Source organism: Cucurbita maxima, unplaced genomic scaffold (genome assembly GCF_002738345.1).
Source record: "Cucurbita maxima cultivar Rimu unplaced genomic scaffold, Cmax_1.0 Cma_Scf00016, whole genome shotgun sequence".
NCBI classification, from domain to species: domain Eukaryota; kingdom Viridiplantae; phylum Streptophyta; class Magnoliopsida; order Cucurbitales; family Cucurbitaceae; genus Cucurbita; species Cucurbita maxima.
In genome coordinates this window covers 4,313,377-4,333,433 of record NW_019272032.1, presented here as the reverse complement: position 1 = coordinate 4,333,433, position 20,057 = coordinate 4,313,377, and the positions used below count along the sequence as shown (strand labels likewise).

General features: G+C 36.7%; 5 protein-coding genes across 8 annotated transcripts in view; 3 read left to right on the top strand and 2 right to left on the bottom strand.

Annotated features, from left to right (window-relative positions):
* The first annotated feature begins 508 nt into the window (after positions 1-508).
* LOC111491135 lies at positions 509-5,718 on the top strand. Of its 2 annotated transcripts, XM_023139903.1 has the most exons (6): positions 509-929; positions 1,810-1,902; positions 2,027-2,242; positions 2,402-2,484; positions 2,610-2,707; positions 5,296-5,718. In XM_023139903.1, exons 3-6 carry the CDS (start codon positions 2,059-2,061, stop codon positions 5,444-5,446), a joined length of 516 nt encoding a protein of 171 aa, XP_022995671.1. In that variant the 5' UTR covers positions 509-929; positions 1,810-1,902; positions 2,027-2,058; the 3' UTR covers positions 5,447-5,718. The 2 variants fall into 2 exon arrangements, with proteins under 2 accessions (XP_022995671.1, XP_022995670.1); XM_023139902.1 differs by having other exon boundaries at positions 1,810-2,242.
* Positions 5,719-6,085: 367 nt separating this feature from the next.
* LOC111491134 (cyclin-dependent kinase inhibitor 3-like) lies at positions 6,086-8,595 on the bottom strand. Its single transcript, XM_023139901.1, has 3 exons — positions 8,024-8,595; positions 6,523-6,726; positions 6,086-6,440 (listed from the first exon to the last, which is right to left on the bottom strand). Exons 1-3 carry the CDS (start codon positions 8,458-8,460, stop codon positions 6,305-6,307), a joined length of 777 nt encoding a protein of 258 aa, XP_022995669.1. The 5' UTR covers positions 8,461-8,595; the 3' UTR covers positions 6,086-6,304.
* Positions 8,596-13,831: 5,236 nt separating this feature from the next.
* On the top strand, positions 13,832-17,087 carry LOC111491320 (BTB/POZ domain-containing protein At5g48800-like). Of its 2 annotated transcripts, XM_023140192.1 has the most exons (4): positions 13,832-14,370; positions 14,925-14,991; positions 15,158-16,333; positions 16,407-17,087. In XM_023140192.1, exons 1-4 carry the CDS (start codon positions 14,309-14,311, stop codon positions 16,938-16,940), a joined length of 1,839 nt encoding a protein of 612 aa, XP_022995960.1. In that variant the 5' UTR covers positions 13,832-14,308; the 3' UTR covers positions 16,941-17,087. The 2 variants fall into 2 exon arrangements, with proteins under 2 accessions (XP_022995960.1, XP_022995961.1); XM_023140193.1 differs by lacking the exon at positions 13,832-14,370 and having other exon boundaries at positions 15,178-16,333.
* Positions 16,888-20,057, top strand: part of LOC111491327 (ER lumen protein-retaining receptor) — a 14,762-nt gene continuing 11,592 nt past the window's right edge. The window contains exons 1-2 of one of the 2 annotated variants that reach the window (XM_023140205.1): positions 16,888-16,898; positions 18,873-18,876. The gene's annotated coding sequence lies outside the window, so the exon portion shown is untranslated. The remainder of the gene's footprint in view (positions 16,899-18,872; positions 18,877-20,057) is intronic. The other variant, XM_023140204.1, reaches the window with a different exon arrangement.
* On the bottom strand, positions 17,206-18,870 carry LOC111491329 (cytochrome b5, seed isoform-like). The gene is made up of 3 exons (XM_023140213.1): positions 18,648-18,870; positions 17,599-17,665; positions 17,206-17,482 (listed from the first exon to the last, which is right to left on the bottom strand). The coding sequence occupies exons 1-3, from the start codon at positions 18,729-18,731 to the stop codon at positions 17,232-17,234; spliced, it is 402 nt and encodes a 133-aa protein (XP_022995981.1). The 5' UTR covers positions 18,732-18,870; the 3' UTR covers positions 17,206-17,231.

Here is a 20,057-nt window from a genome sequence, read left to right as displayed (position 1 = left end):
ATCTGCGGCGCACGAAGTTCCGAGCGGGCCGAATCCGATTTCGAACTAGTTGAAACATAGCTTCGTCAATCGGTGCGGTTTGAGCGGATATCTTGAAGTCTTTTCTCTCTGTAAATTAATGACGCTGGAGGTTTGGTGTTTGACTTGCGATGAATTTTCATCTTCCCGTAGATGCGGATTACCGACTGAGTTCGCCATTGAAGCTTCTCTCGTACACTGCTCTGCATCTCCATTTTTAATCTTCCGTTTTCCTTCTCCTCCCATGTTTTTGTGTGGTTTTTGTTTCGTAATTCATATATAAACATATACAGAGTCATATTCTCACAAATATTTATACTATAGATTGCGAGGAGAAGATTATCGTTAAACGAAAACATATTCTACAACTAATTTTTTCCTTACAGATTTGAAATACTTCTTGATCCAATATCTCGATTGATAAGATGTTTAAATATAGTTTTTGATCTTTTATTTAGATTTGTTCATCTCTCAAATATTTTTCTAAAGCTTTTAATGGAATTTGTTGATAAATTTTACTAAGCTCACATTTAGCATTTTGGTTCTTCACGTCTTGCTTTTTGTTTTACTCTGACCAGGTACAATGCTTTAACATTGTCCATTTCATTCCAGTTTTGATCATTATCTTTAAAACTTTATGCTAAATTAGAAGTCATAGATGTTTAATATTTTCGTTACAATTATAATATTTTAATTAATTGAGTTTAGTCGGATAAAATTGTCTGTGTTTGATTAGATAGTGCCCGGTGGTGGGGGAGATGAAAATTGTATTGGAAGATTTTCAGGTGCATGTGGTGCTGAAATCCGAGACGTCTGATTGGAATCAATGCTGATAGATGGAGGGTCCGGATTGGCAGGTGTGGTAGAGGTGTAAGATATGTCTGTACTGCGGCATGCAGCAGATTGAAGCAGTAATGGCCTTTTGTCTTTGGGCATTTGGCTTTTGCTTTGCTTTGCTTTGCTTTGTCCTCTCCTTCACCTTCACAACTAAAGCTAACGCTCAGTCTAGCGGTGACATAGATTACTCTTTCCTATTATTGGGTTCTCTCCATCTCTCCCTTCCCTCTCTCGACATTTTTAATGAATAGTTTCTATATTTCCGAGCTTACGAGAAAGTATCTAGTTAGCAAGAGTTAGCTCAAACTCGAGCTATAGAGAAAAATATTAGGTTAGAGAGAGTCGAGACCAAATTTGAAGTCCTGGTTAAGTGAAACTGGAGATATACAGCAAAGAACAGAGCATTCTCTATCTTCAGATGGACTTCCCCTACCACTACTCGACAAATTTGAATATCTACGTGACCAAATTTTCCTGTTCAATATCCTACTTATCTGACATGACATGAATCACCGAGCCTGCATTCAGGAATAGTAATCTTTGAAAAATGCATTCGGAGTTAATGATAGAGAAAGAAGTTTAAGACCACCTCATACTATAACCAACCTCATAAATTTTACATTAGAAGCTATATTTATTTTCGCCCCATAACTAAATACTTTTGTTGGTAAATAGCATATTTGATACAGTATTCATAATTTTTATATTTAATTATTTAAAACAAAATAGACTTACAATTATATTCTTAACCCAATTATTGTAGTCTGCGTGACTCTATAATGAAATTATTTTATGAAGTCAATAATAGAATTTGTTGTAACCAATTTAAATATAATTCATAATTCAAGAACGTATGTTTATACGTGAGGCATGAAAATTTGGAACTGGAGCCGGTAAAATACGATAATCTTGAGCTTAGTTGAGGAGTCTTTAAATATAATATAATTACCGCAGGAGCACATTTGGAAATTCGGAACGCCTTCCGCCAGAACACAACGGAATCCGAGTTCAATTCCCTAGCCAACAATGATCCATCATCATCTTCCTGTCATCTTCTTCTGCTTTCAATTCCCTAAAAGCCAATACAACTTGCAGCAGAAGGCAAAATTTTAGTTGGTTTTCGATGTTATTTCACATAGGATTCTTATCTTTTTGATTTGGCGCTGCGAAGAGTAGGAGCAGGTCCAGATCAAACTACGAAAAATGAGCTTGTCTTCTTGGTTTCGACGGAGACTTTTGAGGCAAATCGACCAGTTTACCGAAGGTTCGATTCCCTTGCGGAAATCCGATGGAGAGAAGGAAGAGCAATTCCATGGAGTCACAGACGGGTTGATCGAATTTGTCAAGTCCTTCACCATTGAAACCTTCAAGAACTTTCCTCTTCAAGGTATCTCGCTGTTCCTTCTCTATAACCTTCAATTCCAGTAGGTTTTTAAGTTCTGTTGGATTCTTGGAGGTTTTTTTTAACAGCTGAGGAGATTTCAGTTTTGATATCTTCGTTTTAGTTTATTGCTCGATTCGATCCTCAACTTGGATTTGTGTTCAGATGAAGGGGAAGCACTTTGTGGTGATCAAAATCTCTCGGATTGGCAGGAGCGACATGCCGTTCTTGTGCTGTCTAAAGTCAAGGTTCGTTTCTTGGTATTCATGTACAAATGATTTCGAACCTGTTCAAATAGAACCCTAATGTGGTTGGGCTATATAATTGTGAAGCCTATCAAAATTGAACTGTCAATTCTTTTCTCATTTTGAAGGAAATTTCCCAACTCAGATATAAGCTTTGCCCTGGACATTTGAAGGAACACCAATTCTGGAAAATATATTTTTCCCTTGTCAAGAGCCTTGTGGTTGAGTAAGTCCTATTGTTTCCATTTAATTCTGTTTAAAATGTGAGCTTTTCATTATACTATATGATCCAAGTAGTCGTTTTATGGTTCTCAAGGCATGCTTGTTCGCCCATGTGTGAAAGTTCACAGAGTTTCAATCTTTTTTTCCATTTTCTTGTAGAATCTTTTAGGTTTTAGGCTTAGTTTCTGTCGATCTTGTATGAAAATATAATTGCCTGCAACGACTCTCTGTGACATAAAAGATATTTGTTCTTGTGTAAATACTTGTTTGTAGTTTTTGAGCAGCTGATTCAGTACAATGTTTGGAAGTTTGTTCTGCATCACTAGAAGGTCATACCCCTTTTTGTTGCTTTTAAAAAAGGATATTATTTTAGAAAAAAGAGTTTGTCTTTTAAGATGTTTGGTTATTTAGTTATTAACTTTCTGTGAATGGTCGAGAAATCAGAGATGTGTTCATTAGTTTGTTCATAGGGCTCATTCCAATGTGCAAACACTTGTCTTGTTTACAGTTCCTCCAATTTAGGTTCAGAGCTATAGCTTGAACTTGTTTGTGCATCAACAGAAGTCGTACCGCTACCTCCCTCCCCTATCTATCGCACATCATGTATGTATAGCCATGTCAGAGGAAGGAGAGGACATCCAGAGTTAGTTTAACTACAATACAAGGAGAATAAGTATGCCTCGTGAGTAAAGTTGTTATTGTTGGACCTATTGGGTCCATGAGGGGAGCAAGTAGAATGTTGGACCATGTTTTGTAAATCTTGTAGTTATGGAATGAGATAGCATGCATAAAAGATACAACGAGTACGAAGTCAAAGCCACATTCCTCTTAAAAGCATGTTTTTATTTTGTATTTGGTTTCTTTTTTCCTGTTCCATTCTACTTGATCCAATTTAACTAGTATCATAGCTTCATCTTGGATCATGCCCAAAGGGAGAAGAAATGGACACCAAAGTGCATATGGTGGAATCGAGATTGGGGGTAACTCAGGAATAGGTAAATAGGATTTGAATGTTAGAGTAGAGTTCATTGGAGGAGATTTATCAAATTTTGCACTAGAAGAAATTGGTGCGGGCAACATGAAAGCCTTGGTGTTTAATGACGGAAAGGAAGGCACGAGATTTAGCTAGGGGGTGATTTCGAAGGTGGGAAGATTATTAAGCTACTAGTGTGATGGTGGGAAAATCTGGTGAGGTTCATTGAGATTTCGATCATGTGGAATTGATGAGGGTGGATTTACTTCCATTTTTGTTTTCCTGGGACGGATATTAATGATTGGATATTTTGGGCATCCTGCAGCCATGAACATAAACAGAGGAACTATAAATAATTTTGGTGGTGATACGAAAAATGCTGATGGACTTTGTAGCAAGTTTGAAGTCTGCCAATAGGAGTACCAGGTCTCTTGTGAGTTTTCAACTACCCTAACCTTCTCTCAATCGGAAAATGGAACAGTCCTTGGTCTCTGAAAGGTATGAAAAGCTGGCTTTATGGAAATATGGTCCTTTCCAAAGTACTGAATGCATAGTGAAGGGAGGGTTACTTAGTCACCAACCCACCTCATCTTGTTTTTAGTTTAAAGCTGGCCAAAGTGATCCCAGCCCATTACCATCACAGCTAGCTCTACATTAGATCAATACTTTAATTCCGGAGTCAGTTCTAGGAGACAGGTTAGAAGTTCTCATCCAATTTCTGGATCAGTCACTTGAGGATGTAACCTGGGAACCTCATGAACTAGTACAGAATCAGAGTAGAAAGCCATCCACCTTCAAGACAAGGGGATAATTTGAACATGAGTATTGATAGGAAGTCAGCCCTCCATATGCATTACCTAAACTAGCAGGAAAATCTTCGACCAGCTAGTTTGTTTTTGTTGGGCATATTGGTTTCTATGAGAGGCTGAGTTTGGGACCATGTTTTGTGTTTCTGTTTGTAATGGAATTGGGTAGTATGAGCTACGGGGAATATGCGTCAAGGATACGGTGTAGAATAGGATGCAAATTAACTATGGAACTTTCAAGGAAGCCACAAGCCTCTCAAATGTCTCTTTTTTCCCTTTTCCTTGTGCAATAGACTCTTCCTTTTACCTTGAATTCTACCAGCATGTGTCGAGGAGAGCAAGCTGAGTTTGCGACCATGTTTTATAATTCACTTTTTTGATGCTTTAAAGATTCTAACTTTGCAAGGACCGCTTCCAATTATTGCTAATGCTACACACAGATTTCTGTTGTGTAATTTGTCAGGTAATTTAGCTCAACGGTTTCATAACGGATTACGCTGAAAGCTTGGTAGTTCTATTTACTCTTCATGTACTGCCATTACTAGAACTTTGTGATGTTAAAACCGCAAGACAAAAAATTTCGAACAATTACATCGAATCTGTTTCCCTAAAACTTTTTGTTCGTTTAATCTTTATATTTGATGTTTCTGGTGTGCATAATATAGGCGAACATCTCGTAAATAGTCTAATTTCTCCAGTCACACCTGCACTTATTTTCTTCTTCCTCTGGAATTTCCGAAGATACTGTCTTAAATTGCTCTCTACTTCTTTGCGCATTTAGCACAGAATTCAAGCTTTTGTTTGTATTGGCAGATATGAACTGCGTGCAATTCAACTTGATAAACTTAGGAGGATGGCTTTAGGGAATGAGGGATCTTCCAACTGCACTTCATCATATGAAGTTGAAATGGCAGAGACGAATACTGCATCACATTTAGCTCCTGTAGGGCCACTAACTCCATAAAACCAAAGCCTGCATTTTGGTATTTCAGGCTTAACAAGTTTAACCGTTGCCCATATTCATGATCTGATTTACTAGCTGATGAAATATTGAACATGGTTTGATGCTTCCTTCTGAATCAACCCAAAAGTATCTTTAGAATTCCAACTGCGGCTGTACAAACCCAAGTTACAATAGAGACAAGAAAATTGTGATTGCATGACTTTAATACAGATTTCCAAGAACATTTATATGTGATTGCATGAGTTTAATATAGTTTTACAAGAGTACTTATATGTGATTGCTACACATTCTGAGAATCTGTTGAAGTTTTGTTGTGTTATCCGGGGACTTGGAGCATTTAATGTGCAACGAAAATGACAATTCCTTGCGTTGAACAGAATTGTACTAAGCGTAGAATGCAGAGCCGTGCAATGACCCACGTGAAACTGCTAAGCATTGCATCGAAGTAAGTGCATGGGGGGGACAAGTTTATATATAGTATTTGCATTTACATAATATATTATTTCATTTCATCTATCATTTCCTCTCTGCAAAGCTCCTCAGAATTTCTTCCAAATGAAGCCAATTAAGTGGCTTAAGAACCAGAAAGAGAAATCATGTTTTAGTTTCAGATAGGTTATGATTTATGAAGATGACGGGTGGTGAAGAAACTTCATTTATTTTACTAATTTCAAAGACAAACTAACCCAGATATGGACAACTGGAACAGTTAAGATAACATTACAAATGACGACGAGAGACGCTTTTATGTACTATCCACCATTCTTCCAAATGTCTCTTCTAACTAAATATGGATTATAAGCTGGCCGGTTGGTATGAGATATGCCCCAACTTTGTGTTTGCTATAGAGAGCTAAACTCATCCTGTGATCCCAAAATGTGCTTCAGAGAGACGAGACACTTGAGAATCGAGATCACAGCTAACTTTGGGAACCACTTGCACCCATTCATATCGTCCTTGGAGAGGCATTTCACTTGCAAAGTCGAAGTTATACCTGCAGAAACCCACACTCTAACCATAACTTGATAGTCACTTTCTAATCCAAGTATACATCACAAATAAATTCAGTGGCTTACTTCTGAATAAACGTTGTTTGATGCCATAGCTCTTCTTGAGCAAAGAACTCCTCTATGTCATTTGCAGTAGGGGTACTTTTAAGCAACTCCATCTCTACTCCTGAGTTGGTTGTATGTGAATTTGTCTCCGTCCGGGTCGAGTATGATGTTTCGTTGGTGCTTAAATCTCTAACCAAGCTGCTACGTATTTTTTCTGCAGTTCCCCTACACAAGCATACCCTCAAATCATTGTACTTCAGAAGAGCTACAAAATACTCACAAGGTACCAACTTGTAAAGGAAAAAAAGAACCCTTCTTAGCTCAATCAACTCAATTAAGTAGTTCATGAGATTGCCTTTAAAAATACACTAATTGAACTCGGTTATTCTTTGTGTGTTATCAAACAATGTCTACTTAATCTAAAGAAAAACCAAAATTGAGAAAAGAACACACTACAGGGCATCGAATATCTTAAGGAATATGCCAGGTCTAATGGGACAAACTCTAATTTGGCTGGTAGTTAAAATATGGCATGAAATAGATCTATAAGTTATAACTTCTTGTCACCTACACGTTTCAAAAATCAAAATACGCTCAGGCCCAAAAATGACGACATATGCTGCAACTTTGTGGAAAGCTAATAACTATTGCAATCAGTATTCCCATAGGTAACTACCAACTTTATTTAATTCTTTCAATTTATTGCCATAAAAGAAAAGTCGCATTAAATTAATGCAAGCAGAACTCCATTTTGCCTCTTGAGTTTCAGCCCAAAAGCTGAGGTAGAAACCAGAAAATTGAACCATTAAGTCAGCAAGAAGAATAATAGTAATAAAGTTGTTCGTGGCCAAGAAAAATTCAGGGATCTTATTATATAATGTAAAGTAAACTAAATGGAATTAGCTCGTGATCAATAACGAACATATAAATAATAAAAAAAATTTGTGACCCTCTACCTAAAATTTAATAACCTACCAATCATCTAACCAAATTTGTAACGTGTAATAACAAATAATTTTACCGCGAGATTAATCGAGGTGTTCAAGCTGACTCGAACACTGACAAATATTTTTTTTTTAAAAAAACCAGCCTATCCACTGAATATACCAACGAAACTCTTAAAAAGTCACATCTTACAGCATAACTAGCCTATCATGAAAGATACACTACAGCAACATATGGTAACAATGGAACGACAGGATGCGAAGTGGAAAGTGAAGTCACATATAGGGAAAAAGAACAGTACGAGAATAGTGATAGTCAAACAAGCAACCATGGCCACAGAGTGAGCCCATCCAGTTTAGTAGAAACCAATGCATCAATCCTATGAGCAAATAAATTGCCAAAGACATGTAAATAACAAAAGTTTTAACTAGTAACGAAGATCGCGACGAAATCGAGATTTGTCGGCAGTACGATAGCAATCAAAAAACAAAGGAAGAAATCACAACCATTTTAAGCCATCACAAGCTAAAATTGAAGTCAAACAATAACAATTCCAGAAAAGCTTTCGAAACCGTACCTATTTTCACCTCCAAAGTTCAGGCAGTTCTCGCCAAAATAATCCTCGAAATCCCTAGCATTTCCACTCCCTGTTTCCACAAGAAGCTTCCTCTTCTCCGAACCCGAGTCCGCCAAATCCCGCTTCAACCGATAATCAGTTGAGGAACACTCACGACTCAAGCCATCTTCGCAACACTCGCCGTCCTGCTGCGCCTTATACAGCTGCCGGAATACCGGAGGCTTTTCAAGTCGACGGTTGCGCAGCTGCAAGTAAGAAGAGGAAGATGCCGCCGCTCTAGGGCTCGAAACAGCGGCGGATTGAGAGAATGATTTGTTGAGGCGCTGTAGGGCACGGGTTTTAGCAGCTCTAGTACGGAGTCCTGGAGAGGACTGTGGTGAGACCTCCATGACTGCAATGCCGCCTGTAAGCTTCGATTTCTTCATGTACTTTCCCATAAATCAATGTGTGTGTGAGACTGAGAATAGGGTTTTCTGGGTTTTCTTCGTTTCGTTCTGATGGAACAGAGGAGAGAGAGAGAGAGAAGGCGCGAAGCTGCAAATGGAAGAAGAGAGAGAAAGAGAGGGAAGTTTGTAGGAAAAGGACGAGAGAGAGAGAAACAGAGCGCGGGAGAAGTAAATAGGAAAAGTTAGGGTTGGGGATTGGGGGAACAGTTCACCTTATTTATATATTTCTTTTTTTTTTTAAAACAAAAACAAAATCAATCTTTAAATATTAAAAATAATATTAAAACTTTTTAATTTTATAAAAAAAAATTATTATAATAAATTACAAAATTATTTTTTTACATGAGTATTTTTATTAATTTAATTTTTCTTTTTTTTTTGTTCCATTTATAACATGTTCATAGACTTTCTCCTCCATTTCTCCATTTTTTTTTTCCCGATCACTCTGCGATTCTTTCTTCTTCATGATCTGTTGAAGTTTCTTTGTTTCTATGTTACGGGATTTGATTGATGCATTTGTCTATCTCTATTCATTCTTTGTTCCACAGCCAAATTTGACATTTGGGCTTAGTGAAATTGTGTTTAGATATTGGAAGTAGGAATTTGGTGTCTCTAAACTGTGTTTGAACTCTCTAAGAACGTTACAGTTGAGCATGAGATTTGCCATTTTCATACTTCTTGTTGGTTGCTCTGTTTTTAGATTATTAGAGGGTTGCAGATGAAGTGTTCGATCTTAATACGCAATGAAATAAACTTGTGTTTCATTCTAAATTTCTGATCCTTTACTTGGATTGCTTTGAACAGACTTCTTGGCTTCTGAAAATTTTCCTTTTGCAAGATGGCTGAGGTATGACTTGGTTTTAGTTTCACTCCGAATTTCGGTTTGAAATATTGCCGTCTTTCTTTTGCATGTCTGGTTCTGGCTTAAGCTCATCTGTCATTGCTCTCTTAAATTGATTTGACATGTAATGAATTAGTGATATTTAGTTTGATTGTGGTTGACCTTAGCTGTGGCTTGGCTCGACAATGAAACCGATTGAAGGCATATGGTGTGTTGAGATTATGATGATATGATATGATATCTTGTGCTGTTTTACCATTGGCTTTGTTTAGATATACTTTGATTAGCTGACCTTATGAATCAAAATTAAGAAGTCTCTTTTATAATAAGTTTGGGTAGTATAAATTGTGCTTCTGTTATGATATCTTTGTATAGTCCTTTTTTTCCCTTAACTTGAACCGGTGTTAGGACAATGAGCTCTTCTTACTTCTATACTGGTATGATGTTCTCTTTATTGACTTAATAGCACATGAATTTGTTTCCAATTTTTGTTTGAAAAGTTTGCGTGATATTTCTGATTGTTAAATGATATCTGATATATATATATAGATCTTGATAATTCTCAGCTCTTTTGAGACATTGAACCTCCCCTTCATTAGTCATCTATATATCAATTCTCTCCCAATTGAGAGTCAGCTTTTTCTTACGTTACTTCCACTCCTTCGTACTCAAATTCTTTTTAGACGAAAGTGAGTTCAAGTTATGGTTGCTATCTATATAAGACTTGATTTAATATCTGACGAGTTACTTGGACTACTAAATGTTGTAGGGTCAGATAGTTATCTTGGGAGAATCGTTGAGGTGCACACAAATTGGTCCAAACATTCACAAATACTAAAAAAAAAAAGTATCCTGAAACTTAAAAGTCTAAGTTCACTGCTAGTAGATATTGTCTTATTTGAGCTTTTCCTTTTGGGCTTCCCCTCAAGGTTTTAAAACGCGATGCTAGGAAAAGGTTTCCACACTCTTCTAATGAATGTTTTGTTCCCCTCTCCATCCGATATGGGATCCCACAATCCACCCTCTTCGAGGCTCAACGTCCTTGCTGGCACACTACCCGGTGTCCATCCCCTTCGAAGCTCAATGTCCTTGTTGACACACCGTCCGACGTCTCGCTTTGATTCCATTTGTGGGATAATTCACACGAAATATTTCTTGGTTGCACAATGCTCCTCTATTAAACAAATTTCTCTTCAAATAATATGGAACTTACCATTTATTTAGAAACTCTCCATGACATTGTCCACTTTAGTTCATGTTTTTGCTATATGATTCTATGATCCATATAATGGATAATCACTGGCATTGTAGTGTCTGACAATGGATAGAGTATTGTGGCAGTGGAATCCATCATGGTTTTTCTGGATATACACCCTTTGCTCACCAATCCATGACATTGATTTTGGCATTAAGCACATCCCAAAGATATGTTCGAAACTTATTTGATCAAATTAAGCTCTCCATATACTACAGCTGAAACTAAAGGCTTTTTTGTTCACAACTGCAACAACTTCAGTAATGAGGTTGCTCAATTTTTAGTTGGCCCAACCATCCCAGATTATATTCTGCAGTTTCAATGAAGTTACCAGTAGTCCTGTTGATACAGAACCTCAAAACATCATTAAGATCGAGGTAAGGCATAGACAACTTACAGCGACCTCAGCCCCAATGCCAGTCTTGGATTCTAGTGTTGAAAAAACAGCAGGCTGTGATGCCGGACCGTCCGGTGGTGGAGGTAGCAAGGCAATGAAAGGGCAGTTTTCCAGGGAAAACACAACTGAGATTTCAGCATATTTGCAGGAGACAGGGCAGCAGAAGTTGCCTGATAAGACGATGAAAGCCTGCTCAGGGATGCTTGAGCTGATATGAGATAAAATTAATGCCATATTTATTAGGAATCACTCATCCACGATAGTATGATATTGTCTACTTTCAGCATAAGTCGATAGCTTTACTTTGAGCTTTTCTAAAAGACTTCACATCAATGGAGATGTATTCCTTACTTATAAACTCATGATTCTGATGTAGGACTCTTCTCTCAACCATCCTCAACAATATTTGCATCAATCACAGCGATTGAAAAGGTCCAAGTGATGAGCAAAAGGTATGAACACACCCATATCCAATGTTGAATACTATTGATATAACTGTTCATCTTTTGTGCATAATAATGATATGTTTGTGTGTATATTTTTCTTCTTGATATGCGACTCTGCTGCTAGCTTTCAGTTCAATACACATAGATCCTTTTTATGGCTATTTTGCCTCGGAATTCCACATAGATCCTTCAAGATTTTGGTAGTGTTTCTAATTCAAGTACTTTTTCATAGGGGCTTTGGAAGATCATTGGATGCCATTAATGTGACTGTCTTATCAAATATTTGGATTATCTGATCTTTTTTTTAAGAAGTATATGGATTATGACTTATGAGTTCTCATGCAATAGACCAATTCCTTTTCAAATAGGAATTTTCCTCTTTTGAAAAAATGAAAAAATGTAATTGTAATTAATTTTGTGGAATTATTGGTTTCCAAGTTGCTCTCTTGTTCATGATCCAATGTGTTGTCCATGAATCAAATCAGAACCCTGTTTTCATTATAAATTATTTTTCTTTTTTTTTTAAATACTTTTTCTTGTTGGCCAATGCATGAATCTTATAGGTGAAATTTTTGGAGATTTTGTCTCGAATTAATCAATGGATTAGATTTGAATAATTTAATAGACAATTTTATGATCGGATTAGATATAAAATTCAAAATTAAAAAACTTAAAATATATTAAATATTATTAAAGTTAATACCAAATATATATAATTCTAAAAATTAAAGGACTTAAAGTATAATTAATGAGAAAAACATGAATTATTTATCGATCCATCCATGTTTATTCTAGGCATGTTCATATGTTTATTTTATTATTTTAATACATATAGACCATAAATGCATGCCAAACATGCATTTAAAACACTTTGTCCTAAGTTGAATTTTCCTTTTTCATGTGGGGAATATATATATATGGTGGTGGTGGAAGAGATATCCTATCAAATTATAGGTCACAAAATGCAATTATAAGGGTATGGGTCCTAAAAAATAATGATCCCCAAAGGGTCCCCACTAGGGTGGTGGTGGTAGACAATCATATTCCATATGTTTTCTTTCATAATTATATTGTCCTTATCATTTTTAATCCTAACGTTTATTTCCATGACTTTTCTAAGAGTAAAAGTAAAAATTATAAAAATGAAAATAAAAAATCAACCTAACTCGACCAATTTAGTAAATTTGAATAACATTGTAAGTACTTTTCAAATAAGGCATGTCCTCTCCAATGGAGTTAGGTATCAAGACATTAGATGCACTATCGACCAGCACGTAGTGAATGGTTACCCAAGTTTCTTTGCCCAGTATTCTACACCTCACGTTCATGATATCTCTATTTCAGCTCGGCTTTGGAGACATGAGGATGCACTAATAACCAGCACACAGTGAATGGTTGCTTAAGTTTTTCGACCAAATATCCTACATCTAGTGTTCATGATATCTATATTCCATTGTGTCTCGTAGACATGGTTGAAGCACACCCAATATATTTCTTCCACAACATGCTCTAGATTTGGGTATCTTCCATAAATTGCATAGATTAACAAATAAGGTATCGGTGGTGAACGTTAGATTCTTTTTCGGTCCCATGAGCTCCCATTAGCATGGTGTCTTTTAACCCTTTTGTTTGTTTGCTTTATGTCGTTTGACAAAGTGAAAAGAAAGAAAAGACGATGATGATTTATTTGGCTAAGTGCCGAAAGGAAAAATAATCCACTTTTTCATGTTGGCCTCTTATGTAAGCTTTGTTTATTTTATTCTCCCCTCCCTTTTATTTATTTATTTATTTATATATTTATATATTTATATCTCCAAAAAGGTGGAAAATATATTCCTCTATTTAAATAAAAAAACAAAAAATTAATGTCTTTATGTCCTAGATTTTAGGGATACGGCCCAAAACTAAAAGACTAATAATTTTTATAAATTTTAATCACATTTCTTAATTATTCATATTTTTTAATTAAAAATTTATTTTTTAAAAAATTCAGATTTGAGCAAGATATGTTATAAAATATTAAAAAGAAAAAAAAAACTAACTTTTTAAAAAAGAAACAAACTTTCCATTTAGTAATGATTCATTGTGTTTTTATTTTTTAAAAATAGTTATTTTTGGCTCTTTGAAGAAAATATAAATTAATCTTAAATTTCATTAATTAATCAATAATTAGAATATATAATTAAAAACCACAGCCACAATAAATAGGTTTAACTATCAAATCAATTCTTTTGGTGGAAATTATATATTAAAAAAAATAAAAAAATGGGAATTTTTTTATTATTAAATAGTTTACTTTGTAAGAAAAAAGTTTAAATGGGTGTGAATGGTAATTAGTAAAAAGTATGAGGACCTGAGTGATATTATGAAATTCTTGATTGACAATAACGAAACAAAAGATATCAAGTTTTACAGAGTTTGAAAATGGCTTCTAATCGTCAAGCGAAATAACGACCTTTTCCCGCTCTTCCTGTTCTTATTTTGTTTCTTTGATTGCACAGTTTCGAATGGATTTTGACTTTTCCGTCAAGAGATTGCTGATTTTCCTCCCCCTTTATCGCGCTTGTTTGCCTGCTCAAACAGGGCAGAAATGATCACAGGGGGAGGAAAAAGGAAGAACCCCAGAAAGAAGGCATGAAATTAGTGAATCTAGTAAGGTTTGATGGGATTTCAAACAGTTTATGGCGCGTTAATCAAAGCATTGTCCCACCCATAAGGCCCCATTGCCTTTGGACAATTGCAATCTAGTGATTTTCAAGAATGCACGCCAACTGTTCGACGAAAATGGCCAAAGAGGAGTTTCTTCTACTTTCTCCCATTGGATCTCTTTACTCCCTTTGTTTCCCAAACCCCACCATCCTTTTCTCCCTACTGACCTCCACTTTGCTCTCCATTGCAACATGCTGCAGCTCCAGCAACAGATGTCTCTCGCCAAGTCAGTGCGCCACAGATGCAACGAATGGTTCGTTTGTTTGTTGTCTTTGATGATCTTTTGGCTTGTGTTCTTGTCATTAATCTGCTCTTGAATTCATGTTAGTTTAGTTTTGGTGCAGTTCTATGTACTAGTTGTGGTGTAATGCTGCCGTTTGGTCATTGTTCTTTTTTACTTTCTGGCATTCTAGCTGTGCAAGATCTCTGTCGTTTGGTCTAGATGGTTTGTTCTAATTGCCAACACAACATTAGGATCATCCCCTTCATTTTATGTCGACTCCGGCCCGAGCTGGCTGTGCCATGAATTTTGAATGTTTTGATGAGTCGATCTTGTTGTGCTGGTTTTCGGTCGAGCTGGAGTTTTTCGTGCAAGCTTGTTCTTTCCTGTTTTGGATTGGTGTATCGTTTGGCTAGTTCTTTGTGTTTCAAAATGATCTATACGCTTCTCTGATTGACAGTATTTTGGCTTTGCAATGTTCTTTACTTTAGTGGATTGAAGTATCTGGATGGAAATTGATGATGATTATCATTCTCGTTGAGTACAAATATTTCTTCTTGTGAATCATTGGCTACTGATTCGTGTAGGATTTTTCATGATATTCCAAGCGATATTACGATTGATGTGGCTGGAGTGACATTCTCCTTGCATAAGGTGACACTAACAACTTGAGCTCCAACTACTTGATAAAGATTTCATTTTTAGTTTTCTTAAATAAACATTTGAATTCTTCGTCAAATTTCTGTCATGAATACGTTCCCATTGAATATCTTGAACACATTCCCTATGAATATCTGGTTTAATTCAACTACTAATGCAGTTCCCTCTCGTCTCTCGAAGTGGGCGAATTCGGAGATTAGTTGCAGAACATAGAGACTCTGATATCTCCAAGGTGGAGCTTCTCAATCTACCAGGAGGAGCTGAATCTTTCGAACTGGCAGCAAAATTTTGTTATGGGATCAACTTCGAAATTACTCCAGGAAATGTTGCACAGCTATGTTGCGTTTCCGATTATCTTGAAATGACTGAAGAGTTCTCGAAGGATAATCTCGGTTCGCGAGCTGAAGAGTATCTCGAGAGCGTTGTCTCGAAGAACCTTGAAATGTGTGTTGAAGTGTTGCAGCAATATGAGAATTTACTCCCTCTTGCCAATGATGTAAGAGTAGTTAGCCGTTGCATTGATGCAATAGCATCAAAGGCTTGTTCAGAGCAAATCGCTTCAAGCTTCTCACGCTTGGAGTATAGCAGTTCAGGGAGACTTCACATGAGCAAGCAGGCCGCCAAGTCTGATAGTGACTGGTGGATCGAAGATATCTCGGTGCTTCGTGTTGACTTGTATGAACGAGTCATTACAGCCATGAAGTGTCGAGGGGTTCGTCCCGAGAGCATAGCTGCATCCCTGATGAATTATGCTCAAAGGGAGTTAACAAAGAAATCCACCTTATGGAACCCATCTGGGCAGACAAAAGTTGATATCATTTCAGGTTCAAATGGACAAGAAAAGCTTGTTGTTGAGACAATTGTCAGTCTTTTGCCTGTTGAAAAATCTGTCGTTCCAATCAGTTTCCTTTTTGGGCTTCTGAGGAGTGCTGTGATGCTTGATTGCTCTGTTGCCTTCCGACTCGACCTCGAGAGAAGGATCGGATCCCAGCTGGACATTGCTACTCTTGATGACCTTCTGATTCCATCCTTCAAAAACTCAGCTGATACTTTATTTGACGTTGACACAGTTCATAGGATTTTGGTAAACTTCTCTCAACAAGATGATAGCCAGGACGATATGGAAGACGCTTCTGTTTTCGATTCGGATAGTCCTTGTTCGCCATCTCAAAGTTCATTGTTTAAAGTGTCCAAACTAGTGGACAACTACCTTGCTGAAATTGCCCCTGATGCAAACCTTAACCTTTCCAAGTTCATGCTAATTGCAGATTCCTTACCTTCACATGCACGTACCATCCACGATGGTTTATATCGAGCCATCGATATCTATCTTAAAGTACGTATGTACGTTTCGTATGTTCTAAGACATTTTTATTTTGATTGATTGACTTATTGTTGCTTTACCACAGGCTCATCAAGGTCTATCAGATTTAGACAAGAAGAAGCTCTGCAAACTAATCGATTTTCAAAAGCTCTCACAAGAGGCTGGTGCTCATGCTGCTCAAAATGAGCGTCTTCCCCTCCAATGCATGGTTCAAGTCCTGTATTTTGAGCAACTAAGGCTTCGTACTGCACTATCGAACTCTTGCGACGATGAAGACTACAAACCTTCACATCAATCATGGCGGATTAGCAGTGGAGCATTGAGTGCAGCAATGTCTCCACGAGACAATTATGCATCACTGAGACGAGAAAACCGTGAACTAAAACTTGAACTCGCTCGCCTACGGATGAGATTGAATGATCTCGAAAAAGAACATGTTTGTATGAGGAGGGACATGCAGAAGTCTAGTTCTCATAAACTTGTGAGTTCTTTCTCGAGAAAATTTAGTAAAATGAACTTCTTTGGGCATAGCTCTTCGAGGGGTTCGAGTTCCCCATCGAAACATTCGCAGAGGACAGTTTCAAAAGTGATTGAAAGAACATGTACAAGTGCAGAATAGTTCCAATTTACATCACACAGTACAATGCAGAGTCCCTTTTCTTTGTTGAACAAATGCAAGTTCTTTTCTCTTCTCTTTGGAGAATAATTCAGTCTACTTGTAATTCGTAAATGAAGAACATTGCCAAGAACTACTCTTTATTGATAATGTTTTTGGTAAGTAAACATTATATAACAGAGGAAGTTGAAACATTTTTCAGCGGCATCATATAACAAGTTTCAAGCATAGTACACTCATTGGAACAAAATATACCAATTTTTTCAAAAAAAAAAATGGATACAGTTTCAGTGTTCATGTTGTTTTGGTATAGAGATGGATGCCAAAAGCCAATGCCAAAATTACCAGGGGAGCTAGAAACTGGAGGACCTTGATAATGAACTCTGGTGTCTTGTCTTGGTTGTATAGGGGCTGCTTTGGAGGAGTGTACTTCCTTTTTGTAGGGATAGTTGAGCTATCGATGTCGCCTACGTAAAATTCTTCCATCATCGCTCGAGCAGTGCTACTGTGCCCGACATCGAAAAAATCATTGGTTGCATCCTTACCTGTAGATGATATGAAGAACCAATATTGGTATCTCAAACATTATGTTCAGTTCATTTGACAAAGCTTATTAAGAATATATTTCAATGAAGAATTTTCGTTGCTTGTTTTTCCCTACCAATGGCTGACAACAAGACTTCATCACCACCAGGATGGTCTTCAAGGAACTTTGTTACATCGTACACCTGTTGGACCAATAACACGCAGAATTGAAAAACAAATAGGAATGAAGAGAGGGGGAGGGGACAGAGAGATTCTACCTTGATTGGAGAGGAGAACGAAACCTTTTTTGTAAGGGCGTGGAAACCTCTCTTTTAAAAACTCAAGGAAGAAACTCAAAAAGAACAATATACGTTAACGATGGACTTGGACTGTTACAAATGGTATCAGAGCCAGCACTGGACAATGTGCTAGCAAGGAGGTTGAGCCCCAAAGGGGATGGACACGAGGCGGTGTGCCAACAAGGACGCTAGGCCGCAAAAGGGGGTGGATTGGAGGGTCCCACATCATTCGGAGAAGGAAACGAATGCCAATGAGCACACTGCACCCCGAAGGGGGATGAATTGTAAGATCTCATGTCGGTTGGGGAGGAAAATGAAACAATCTTTATAAGGGTATGGAAAACCTCTCCCTAGTAAGCGCGTTTTAAAAATCTTGAAGGAAAAACTCAAATATGACAATATATGCTAGCGGTTGGCTAGAACTATTACAGGTACTCCTATCCAAATAATAAAAATAAAAGAATCGAATCTAGTAGAGAAAATTACATTTCCTAAATGTTAAAAAGACATGTAATTGTGTTTGATTGAACAGATAAATAAATTACAAATTCAGTGACAAATCGTTTACATACACCAAACTTCGATTCGTAAGCCCAATTCAGATCAAACAATACACAGAAGAGCACTAGTGCCATCCATGAAACTCAATCAGTCAAAGCAAATAGACTCAATGAATCTTTAACACTTCAGCAACGTCAAATTGTATTTTCTATAGATTTCATCCTTAACCAAATTCCAAAAACAAATACTATTCTTTTAGTCTGCGAAAAGAGTAAACACAAAACAAGAAGTATTTATATGCATAGATTTCAAGATCAAACAGAAAATGAAAGCCATGTAAAGAATTTGAAACCACATTGAGCCACAGAGACAAATGATCAAATACCTTGTCCTCAATGATCAACCAGCAGTCGTTGCGGTTGTCGTGGGAGGCAACCTCAGCCAAAGTGAACAAGGTGCTACCAACCATCGTCGCAGCTTGGAAGAGGGAGAGAGATAGAGATAGAGATAGAGAAGTTTGTGTAATCTGGCAGTGGCAGACAATTCTTTCCTGTTTTCCTCTTGCACCAAAAGGGCTCTGTTTCTTGAGGTTTTGAAGGGAAGTGGAAAGTGGGGTTGTTGTGATCATGAATCTTAACATTGATTTTATTCCCTATTGATCGATGGGTAGGTAAGAGGCTGATACAATGCCATTCTCATACCAACCATTCCTCTCTTTTTTCTTCCTTTATTTGCTTCTTAAGTTTTCTAAGTGTGCTTACCCACAATTCAAAACTATTTTACTCGCACTTTCTAAGCCTACCGCTAGTAGATATTATCCGTTTTAACCCCTTATGTATAGTTGTCAACCACACAGTTTTAAAACGCATCTACTAGGGAGAGATTTCCACATCTTTATAAGAAATGTTTCGTTCTCCTCTTCAACCAATATGGGATCTCACAATCCACCCCTCTTGGGGTCAGCGTCGTTGCTGGCACACCGCCCGGTGTGGCTCTGATACAATTTGTAATAGTTCAAGCTCACCGCTAAAAGATATTATCCGCTTTGGTCCGTGGTCCGTTACGTATCGTCGTCAGCCTCTCGATTTTAAAACAAGTCTGTTGGAGAGAAGTTTCCACATCCTTCTGAGGAATGCTTCGTTCCCCTCTCCAATCGAGGTGAGATCTTACAATTAACCTTCCAACGTTTCAAAACTATTCTTGGAGTAGAAATCCATTAGAATATTGAACAAAAAGTTCGTTTTCCTTCAACATTCTAACAGCATTTCTACTCCAAAAATAGTTTTAAACATTTATAAAGAAAGAAAGTAATGGTGTTACTCAAATTGATATTGATATCAAACATTGAAACACTATTGAATTCAATGATATTTTCAACCAAGCCCACCAACCTAGTGGGGTAGTGAATGTGGGTGTCTTAAACAAATGTTAGGCTTCCTAGTCTTTGCCAGTATAGATTAATAGAATTTAATTTATGATTCAAATAACATGCCATAAAGTATAAACATTGGCACCTATAAATCATTTATTAATCTCACTTATTTACTAAATAATACTAAACTTTTCAATAACTAATGAATTCATAGTTAATGATATATTAACTATGGTAAATTTTTTAATTTTTCAAATGTGATCAACCTTTTTCAATCACCAATAAACTAATGAAATTAAATTTTGAAAATACAAAAAAAAAAAAAAAAAAAAAAAAAAAAAAAAAAAAAAAAAAAAAAAAAAAAAAAAAAAAAAAAAAAAAAAAAAAAAAAAAAAAAAAAAAAAAAAAAAAAAAAAAAAAAAA

Excerpts from the sequence above, each read along its gene's own strand:
- LOC111491135 (XM_023139903.1), top strand. The coding sequence starts at position 2,059 with ATGAGCTTGTCTTCTTGGTTTCGACGGAGACTTTTGAGGCAAATCGAC. Across the intron at positions 2,243-2,401 it reads CAAGAACTTTCCTCTTCAAG|ATGAAGGGGAAGCACTTTGT; the intron begins GTATCTCGCTGT and ends ATTTGTGTTCAG. Across the intron at positions 2,485-2,609 it reads TTGTGCTGTCTAAAGTCAAG|GAAATTTCCCAACTCAGATA; the intron begins GTTCGTTTCTTG and ends CTCATTTTGAAG.
- LOC111491134 (XM_023139901.1), bottom strand. The coding sequence starts at position 8,460 with ATGGGAAAGTACATGAAGAAATCGAAGCTTACAGGCGGCATTGCAGTC. Across the intron at positions 6,727-8,023 it reads AACTTTGGAGGTGAAAATAG|GGGAACTGCAGAAAAAATAC; the intron begins GTACGGTTTCGA and ends ATGCTTGTGTAG. Across the intron at positions 6,441-6,522 it reads CAAACAACGTTTATTCAGAA|GTATAACTTCGACTTTGCAA; the intron begins GTAAGCCACTGA and ends GGGTTTCTGCAG.
- LOC111491320 (XM_023140192.1), top strand. The coding sequence starts at position 14,309 with ATGCTGCAGCTCCAGCAACAGATGTCTCTCGCCAAGTCAGTGCGCCAC. Across the intron at positions 14,992-15,157 it reads TGACATTCTCCTTGCATAAG|TTCCCTCTCGTCTCTCGAAG; the intron begins GTGACACTAACA and ends CTACTAATGCAG. Across the intron at positions 16,334-16,406 it reads CCATCGATATCTATCTTAAA|GCTCATCAAGGTCTATCAGA; the intron begins GTACGTATGTAC and ends GCTTTACCACAG.
- LOC111491329 (XM_023140213.1), bottom strand. The coding sequence starts at position 18,731 with ATGGTTGGTAGCACCTTGTTCACTTTGGCTGAGGTTGCCTCCCACGAC. Across the intron at positions 17,666-18,647 it reads GGTTGATCATTGAGGACAAG|GTGTACGATGTAACAAAGTT; the intron begins GTATTTGATCAT and ends TTGGTCCAACAG. Across the intron at positions 17,483-17,598 it reads AGTCTTGTTGTCAGCCATTG|GTAAGGATGCAACCAATGAT; the intron begins GTAGGGAAAAAC and ends TATCATCTACAG.